The sequence below is a fragment of the Seriola aureovittata genome, chromosome 24 (assembly GCF_021018895.1).
Source record: "Seriola aureovittata isolate HTS-2021-v1 ecotype China chromosome 24, ASM2101889v1, whole genome shotgun sequence".
Taxonomy (NCBI): domain Eukaryota; kingdom Metazoa; phylum Chordata; class Actinopteri; order Carangiformes; family Carangidae; genus Seriola; species Seriola aureovittata.
The window spans coordinates 4,684,700-4,692,850 of NC_079387.1; the positions used below are offsets into that span (position 1 = coordinate 4,684,700).

The 8,151-nt window shown below is 44.7% G+C and overlaps 2 protein-coding genes across 5 annotated transcripts; one reads left to right on the forward strand and one right to left on the reverse strand.

Annotated features, from left to right (window-relative positions):
* Window positions 1-34: 34 nt before the first annotated feature.
* LOC130165115 (keratin, type II cytoskeletal 8-like) lies at window positions 35-4,110 on the reverse strand. Its single transcript, XM_056370049.1, has 10 exons — window positions 3,992-4,110; window positions 3,539-3,782; window positions 2,479-2,687; window positions 2,313-2,373; window positions 2,095-2,190; window positions 1,834-1,998; window positions 1,535-1,660; window positions 1,223-1,443; window positions 1,093-1,118; window positions 35-907 (listed from the first exon to the last, which is right to left on the reverse strand). Exons 2-10 carry the CDS (start codon window positions 3,698-3,700, stop codon window positions 900-902), a joined length of 1,074 nt encoding a protein of 357 aa, XP_056226024.1. The 5' UTR covers window positions 3,701-3,782; window positions 3,992-4,110; the 3' UTR covers window positions 35-899.
* Window positions 4,077-7,934, forward strand: LOC130165113 (keratin, type I cytoskeletal 18-like). Of its 4 annotated transcripts, none has more exons than XM_056370045.1 (8): window positions 4,077-4,448; window positions 4,526-4,608; window positions 4,765-4,921; window positions 5,013-5,174; window positions 5,286-5,411; window positions 6,033-6,262; window positions 6,515-6,549; window positions 7,442-7,934. In XM_056370045.1, exons 1-8 carry the CDS (start codon window positions 4,077-4,079, stop codon window positions 7,786-7,788), a joined length of 1,512 nt encoding a protein of 503 aa, XP_056226020.1. In that variant the 3' UTR covers window positions 7,789-7,934. The 4 variants fall into 4 exon arrangements, with proteins under 4 accessions (XP_056226020.1, XP_056226021.1, XP_056226022.1 ...); XM_056370046.1 differs by having other exon boundaries at window positions 7,447-7,538; XM_056370047.1 differs by lacking the exon at window positions 6,515-6,549 and having other exon boundaries at window positions 7,447-7,640.
* Window positions 7,935-8,151: the final 217 nt, after the last annotated feature.

Sequence of the window (8,151 nt, forward strand, 5' to 3'; positions counted from 1 at the left end):
ATTGTTTGAAAGAAAAAGAAAGACAGCAGACATATTGCATGTTGTGTTGCTTTATTTATTAATTGTTTTCCACTGCAAATACTTCACACACACACACTTTGTACCATCTTCTGATATCCCCATGATTACTTTGACATATATGATGTTCACATGAACCTCATGAAGGACAAACAGTATAACACCAGGGAAGCACAGACAACAAAAACCATGCAAAGCCATTTCAGGTATGCAGCTGCTACCTCAGATCAAACTTCGTCTGTGCATTTCCTTCCTGATATGACCAAGATGTGGTGCAACAGAACATTCATTAAGAAACCTTTACAACGTTCGCAAAGACAAAATCTTGCTCACAAAGGCAGGAGAGGAATAGCTGCAGCGACAGCTGAAAAACACACTGATGCTGCCAGGAACACCACAAGATAAGAAAACCCTTTAAGAAACACTGCTCCACATAAACAAAACATCTCCAACCTCCATGCACAAATTCTTCAGAAAAACATTCAACCTGCCAAGAAGCTATTGTTGCTCTACCAGAAAGCACACAAACAAAAGTTTCATTATTGCATTAAAAGTAACTTAATTTAACTTAATTTGAAGTGTTTGAATTCACATTTTGCGGATATATATTTATATGTAGTGTAATGCTGCAGACAGAGGAGTGATGCACACTCTCAGTCAGTGTATTGGGAGCTTTCGGACACGACTCTGCCCGCCTCCACTTCCACCCGGATCAGCAGGCGTTTCTTGGAGGCCGCCGGGATAATGGTGTCCGCCGGGTTGTGGGTGGTTGCCGTGACGACGGCGGGTTCTGGGGCTGGTGGCGTCTCTGGCAGATGCTGTTTGGACGGCAGGCGAACGTCTGCGTGCAAGTAAGGACTTTGGATTGGTTGGTTTGTTTTTTAGAAATCTGAGCAAAAGAGAGGTTTGATTTTAGTGGGAAGCAAAACATGAATCAGCCATGAGAATGTATGAGATGCATGCAGGTTTTTGTGTTGTTTTATTTCTGCTACTTTGTGCTTTAAATGATTAATAATTTTTGGAATTTTTATGGCTGCGCTGATTTCAGAAAAGAAGCAACAGAATTGTTCTCACCTCCGTGGCGCATGAGGTCGTTCATCCTTCACAGAGATGGAGAGAGACAGTTGTTAGTGCGAGCATTAATGGAGTGAATACGAATAGAAGCTTATGGATATCAATGCGCTCATCCCCTCTGCTCACATACCTCTCCTCCTCGCCCTCCAGCAGCTTGCGGTAGGTGGCGATCTCGATGTCCAAGGCCAGCTTCAGGTTCATCAGCTCTTGGTGCTCGCGGATCTGTCCGGCCAAGTCCTGCTTGGCCCGCCTCAAGGCCTCCTCCAGCTTGGCGATGTCCTCCCGGGCCTGCTCCAGCTTGTCGTCGCCTTCTGTCCTGACGTCACCGATTTCCTTCTTCAGGGACTCTTCCTGCAGAGGAGAGGAAAGAGAGATCAGAGGCCGCTTGGACTGGAGGGGGCTGCAAATCTATCCGTGAGCGTGTGTCTGTGTGATTCCCAACCTTCCTTAGGAGAGCCTCCAGGTCGCCATTGAGCCTCTGGATGAGGCGCAACATGTCTGAGATGTCCCTCTTTAAATCACGCACTTCCTGCTCACGTTGTCCTGCATTTAAGACCATGGCATCCATCTAGGCGGAGGGGGGGAAATGTGAATAATGAGAACAGTATCTGGCCTCACATAAAGATCTATCTAAGAGTGTTAAGATGTGGAATTAATTTAAATGGAAATATCAAACTGTGTTCATCTCAAATCTGTCACAAATATAAAATGCGTCACTTGTTTCAGTGTAATCCTCCTCACCTTTCTCTGGTTCCACTGCTCGGCCTCCTCCCTGCTGCGGGCAGCCACGTTGGCGTACTGATTCTTGACATTCTGGATGATCTCGTCCATGTCCAGAGTCCGTTTGCTGTTGTCAGGTATGATCACCGTCTTGTTCTGGATTTGAGACTCCAGCTCCCTGATCTCCTGCAGGGGGCAGACATGAGGACAAGACACTGCTGTATGTATGATCTGCTATTGTTATAACGTCAGTTAAGAAGAAAAAAAAAAATCTGTCATTACCTCATCATAGCCAACCCTGAGGAAATCCAGCTTTCCCATCAGGTCCTCCAGCTCCAGAGCCAGATTCACCGCCTTCAAGTGGCCTTCATCCACATCCTGTAACACACACACATTAAAAGTACAGATACAGCTTCACTCATCAGTTTCTATAAAACACAGCAAAACTATACATTTCTGTGACCGGAAATTAGAAGTAGAGTATAAGTAGCTCACAATACCTTTTTGGTGACGACAAAATCATTCTCCAGGTCAGCTTTCTTTTGCAACTCCTTCTCATACCTGAGGCCGATTGAATATAATCGCATTTGTCAGCTTAATCAGAATTTATTTAAAGACATTCAAACTTGATGGAGGTTTAGTGTTTCTAAAGCGTGACCTGCTGACCTCCTCTTAGTGTCCTCCACCTCCTCCTGGTCCTTGAGCAGCTCGGCCTGCAGCTTGTCTTGGTCACGGAGCAGGCCCTCGACCCGCTGCTCCAGCTCGTTCTTCAGCTGCTTCACGATGTCGTCGACGTTCCCCTCGTAGTCCTCCTGCTCCTTGAGGATCTTCAGCTTGGTGTCGAGCTTTTTGTTCTCGTCCTCCAGGTGTTTCACCTGAGACAGAGACGGACGAAGGCGGGGAGTGCGTAAAAAGGGGGGGGGGGGCGAACAAAGCAGCAGTAAATCTGAGGAATGTCATTTCTGCTGCAGCTGCATGCCAAGTTTCACATGTTATTATTATGTGGTTCATGCTGATAATGACAGGTGAGGATGTTTTTGCACACTCAAAGTATGTACAGTATGTGTAGCCTATTATCATTGTTTTCCATATATATCAAATATATATGTGTCTGTTTCATTCTGTTAAAAAGCATCAATGTCCCTCAAACCATTTCTCTGGTTATGGTGAGTGAGTGATGACCCTTAAAGTTTTCTAATTGTCCACAAGAGGGCGTCCTACATGCACCTCCAGCGTTGTTTACATGAGGTGAAGCTTTCAGTAACACAATTCATGGCCTCAGGTCACAGAATTAATGCAGCAAATAGGCTCCAGGAGCGGAAACAGGTTTGACCCCCTCTACTTTGCTTTTACTTTGAACTTAAACTGAATATTGAATATTGACAATTAAAAAATAGCTCTCAGAACTGATTATAAAATTTTGCACTAGTTCAAATGAGGCAAATTATAATACTTTTTTTTTCTTTACATTTTTTTCACCTTTTTTTAAATCTGTTTTTTTTTTCATTTTATCTTATATTATTGTTGTTATTGTATTGTATTGTTGTTATATATTGTTTTTTTGTATTATTTTTAACTGAATAATTTTATCTGCAGTCTTTAATCCTGGTTCAATGTAAAACACGTTGTGGCTTTGTTTTAAAAAGTTCTGCGTAAAGAAAGTACATCAACTGATTTGATCAAACACAAAGAAAACACAGAAAAAATAATAATGTCATTTACAAACCTTGTCAATCAACTGGACGAACTTGTCATTGAGTCCAACCATGTCGTCCTTCTCCCTGGATTTGCCCGCAGAGTCGATTTTGTTGTTGGTCGGCAGGCTTTTGGCGGGTCCTGTGCCGCTGGGGGAGTAGGACTGGCTGCTGTAATCTCTTGGTTTAGACATATTGAAGCTTGTATCAGCAACAAGAGGTCTAGAAGCTGGACAGGTGAGCGGTGAAGGCACCCAGAGCCCTCCAGACCACCTGCTTTTAAGGTAGACAAGGACCACCCATCACCTCTCCCCTTCTCTGCCTGCTCCAATCAAAAGAGGACAAGTGCAATATTATAGTGAGAAAAATGAAAAAATACTTCAATTTCGACTCTGGACCAGTTTGTCCAGGGGTGGTGTCGGGCACCAGGAGCCAATGGCATCTGGGGGGCGGATTTGTGCGTAAAAAACAGGTATAAGACTCACCTGTGTCCTTTACATCCATCAGGCGACTCTCTAAGCTGAATCACTCTGTGTGCACTTGTCAGCTCTCTCTCATCCAGCTGTAATCATGCCTTCAAACACCGCTGCCAGCATGTTTGGTGGAGCCGGAGGAAGGGGCTCCAGGGCGTCCGTGGCCAGCCTGGAGGGGCTGCGTAACGTGATGCGCAACGAGACGGACAAAGACTCCTCGCCCGCTCCTCCTCCAGCAAAACCTGCCGCTGCCGCTGCCCCCGCTCCTGCTCCAAGCCCCGCTGATGACAAGCACACACTGCGGGGTCTGAATGGCCGTCTGTCCGGCTACCTGGACAGGGTGAAGCAGCTGAAGGAGGAAAACGACAATCTGGGGAAACAGATTGGTGAGATTGTGGCCAAGAGGAAGGCGCCTGAGGGACGGGATTGGGATGAGACTGGGAAACCCCTAGAAGACCTCACGAACAAGGTTTGTCATCAGATTTATGTATTTATTTATTTCTAGGAGGAAAAATATGAAATTAAATAACATTTTTTCCACTTTAGATCAAAGACATCACCATGGACAATGCCAAGCTGCTACTCCAGATTGACAACACCAAACTGGCCAATGATGACTTCAAGAACAAGTGAGTTTCATGCAGTCTAGACAAAAAAAAAAACAACATTATATTGAAAAAGGATGCTCAGGAAATAAAACATAATAATTCAGACAATTTAGATGAAAAGGAAGTTGAGTGGTGTTTGTGTGGATCATTGTTGGGGTTCCTCCCTCCTCTTCACAGGCTGGACGATGAGACAAAGGCCCGTAAGGAACTGGAAAAAGACCTGGAGGTTCTGAAGAAGACCATGGAGGACACCAAGCTGAACTGCGAGCAGTCTAAGAAAGAGACTGATTTGGTGAAGGACGAGCTCGCTCGCATCAACAAGGAACACAAGGATGTGAGGCTGGAAACCAAACGCACACTTTAAGATCTCCCAAATTGCATTGTGTGACATTTTTAGAGCAACGTTGTGACTGTGACTCTTGTAGGAGGTGGACATCCTGCGTGAGAAGATCAAGGAGTCCGAGGTTAAGGTGGAGGTTGATTCCAAGAACTCCAACCTGGCCGAGGTTCTCAACAAGATCCGCAACCAGTACGATGAACTGGCCAAGAAGAACCTGAAGGAGACTGACGAGTGGTACCAGAGCAAGGTATCTTACCTGCAGGACTCCTTTGTGAAATTCTCCTTCTCTCTCCTTCCCATCTCCCTCCCTCTCCTCTGTTTATCTCACCGTTTTCCCCCTTGGTTTTCCCCTCTCCAGTTTGAGAACATAAAGGTGGTGGAGGCCCAGAACGTCGAGGTCTTGCACTCCGGAAAGACGGAGCTCAAGGATCTGCTCAAACAGAAACAAATTCTGGAAATTAAGATCCAGAGTTCGCAGAGCACGGTAACCAAACACACACACGCACAAACAGCATGTCACTTTGTCACTTTGCCATAAGATGCAAGGAAGATACAACAATGTGAAATGACCTGAAAGCACAACCTACCACACACATGCACAGAGAGGGGTCAGGTTTTTACTGTAGATTTGAATAGGGAGCTCATTTCTTTAGACAAGTTTGGAAATGTCTTGTTTTGACACATTGGCCCCCAATTTTTGTTTTCACATTATTACCCTGCAGTTTTTGCATAACTCAGTGACCTCTGACACACAGGAGACCCAAATCAGATCTTAAGCTGAAGCCTAAAGCGTCAGGAATGCTAAACCCTCCTGCAGGCGTGTTTTCTGACCTGTCCTTTTCACAAGCATTCCTGACTACCCTGTTATTATACTGTAACCCTGCAACTTTAAACCATGTAAATTCTTGACCCATCTCACTGCAGTTTGACAAGGCACCTGGACTTGCACCTGCGAAACAAAAACAAACTATGAATATGAAGGTCACGGCTCCTGAGAAGACGTATTGATTTATCTATGTCTTCTTCTGAGGTCTTCCCCCCCCCCCCCCCGAGGTCCAATATCCAATTATGGGACGCCTAGACTCACCTCACGTCTTCTTTTCAGATCCGAAATCTGGAGGAAACCCTGAGGAACACCGAAGTTGAGTACGGTCAACAACTGGCCCCTCTCAACAAGGTGATCATGGACCTGGCGTCGGAGCTGGAGAAGGTGAGGGCACAGGTGGAGAACCAGGTGGAAACCAACAAGAACCTGCTGTGTGTCAAGATGAAGTTGGAGTCGGAAATCAACGGCTACCAGCAGCTGATCAATGGGATGACGGCTGATACTGAAAGGTGAGGATGGTCAGAAAGACTCTGTGATGGTTGTGTGTGATGTTAGAGGTTTAGATGTATATTTACCTTAATTAAACTCCTTTGTGTGGGGTACAGACACATCTATTCCCACTGGTAAAAATGGCTTTCTTCCCAATATTATTATATTTCCTCCCTTGTATCTTTGGCTGGAAATACACAAAAAAAACCTAACATAGTGAACATGTTTCCCACTTGGTACGTTAGCATACTTATCTTCTTCTTCCCTGACAGCGCGGAGTTTTCTTTAGAGGATGCACTGCGCAGCGGTGAGTTATGGACCTGGCTGGAATAAAAACACATGACTTCAAAATGACATCACAGTGACCTGAATGATGAGCTTGCCTCTATTGCCAAGACAGACTGGAGTCAATACTGACTGAGATGCCTTCAGTTTGGTTTTGCAATCTAACTGGGGTCTTTCCAACAGGAAAGAACAAAAAAAAAAGATAATCATCAGAATTTGACCCTCGTCTTCCCTGTAGATTGGAAAGAGCTAGAAAAGGTGCAGGCGATACAGTTGAGGATCAAATAATGGTTTAATGTGGATCCAATAATCATGTGGCTTACACCTTTTGTTCTTTCTAAATCAACAGCAGGGATTATAGCGTCGCATGCAGAGTTGAGCTTGAACTCTAACCCTCACATCACTTTTGATTGAAGGAGTAGTTTCGCAAAAAATATGTGTTGGCTTTCTTGCCAGGAGTGAGAAGAGAAGATCGACACCACACTCTTGTCTGTACGGTAAATGTGAAGCACGGGCAGCGAAGCAGCCAGTTAGCATATCTTAGAATAAAGGCCCTGTTTGTCGAACGTGTGAGCGATGTTAATCTTCTCATCTAGCTCTCGGCAAGAAAGCGAATAGGCATTTTGCCCAGATTGTTGAACTATTTCCTTACACATCACTAAACTGCACTAAAGTGTTGTTGTCACTTTGCACCCTATAACTGCATGCAAACACACCACAATTTTAACACCACATGGTATTCAGAAATGTAATGATTTTGACAAGAAAAACCAATCCCAAGAATGAAAATATAATTTCTTTGTCTTGTGTTTCCACTCATTGACTCTCTGGAAGAAGCAGCAGGAACGCTGAAGGATGAAAACACAGTGTTATGCTTGAAACCTGTAAAATCTGATTCGTCTTCTTGTTTCCAGAACAGCAAAAGCCTAACAACGAGGCGCCTGAGCAGCAGCAGGAAGTGAAAGGAGAAGCCCTTGTGAAGCAAGAAAGTGCCCCCCCCAACAAATCCAACCCCCCTGAAGTGGTGGAAGGAGACCTCATGAAGGCCGAGGCGGTTGCTGCCAATAAAGCAGCAGCTCCAATTGCGCTGAACAATGGCACCACTGAAAAGAAAAAAAAATCCAAGGCTAAAACTAAGAAGGGTTCATCCTCTTCCTCCTCCTCCTCCTCTTCCTCCTCTTCCTCCTCCTCCTCCTCCTCCTCCGACTCTGAGAAAGAAGGCGAAAAGCCCAAGAATGAGGATGAAGTCGCCCAAGCTTGATCTTTAAAAAGCCTTTTTCTGCCCTGTTTCCTATCACCTTAAACTTTGTCCTGCTGTTGCTGCCGAACCTGAAATGCTTCCATGAGGTTGTTCAAGTGTCTTTTGTCAGATGTCAGTAAATAAATACATTTGATTTTTGAAAATTACCCAGCAGTGTTTGTTGTTCTTTGACTTTTCCAACACTCATTCACCAAAGTGAGGTATCTCCTTTGAAAAAGCAGGGATTACGACGTGGTAAAATTAAATACACATATAAACATAGTTGTGTTTGGCAAGGAAATACATAGGGCTCCTCTCCAACAGATTGTTGTGAGGCTTAATATCAATTAATCTGACAATTATCTTCTCTTGCTCTTTTTGGCT

Excerpts from the sequence above, each read along its gene's own strand:
- LOC130165115 (XM_056370049.1), bottom strand. The coding sequence starts at position 3,700 with ATGTCTAAACCAAGAGATTACAGCAGCCAGTCCTACTCCCCCAGCGGC. Across the intron at positions 2,374-2,478 it reads GTGGAGGACACTAAGAGGAG|GTATGAGAAGGAGTTGCAAA; the intron begins GTCAGCAGGTCA and ends AATCGGCCTCAG. Across the intron at positions 1,119-1,222 it reads CTGGAGGGCGAGGAGGAGAG|GATGAACGACCTCATGCGCC; the intron begins GTATGTGAGCAG and ends ATCTCTGTGAAG.
- LOC130165113 (XM_056370045.1), top strand. The coding sequence starts at position 4,077 with ATGCCTTCAAACACCGCTGCCAGCATGTTTGGTGGAGCCGGAGGAAGG. Across the intron at positions 5,412-6,032 it reads TCCAGAGTTCGCAGAGCACG|ATCCGAAATCTGGAGGAAAC; the intron begins GTAACCAAACAC and ends TCTTCTTTTCAG. Across the intron at positions 6,263-6,514 it reads ATGACGGCTGATACTGAAAG|CGCGGAGTTTTCTTTAGAGG; the intron begins GTGAGGATGGTC and ends CTTCCCTGACAG.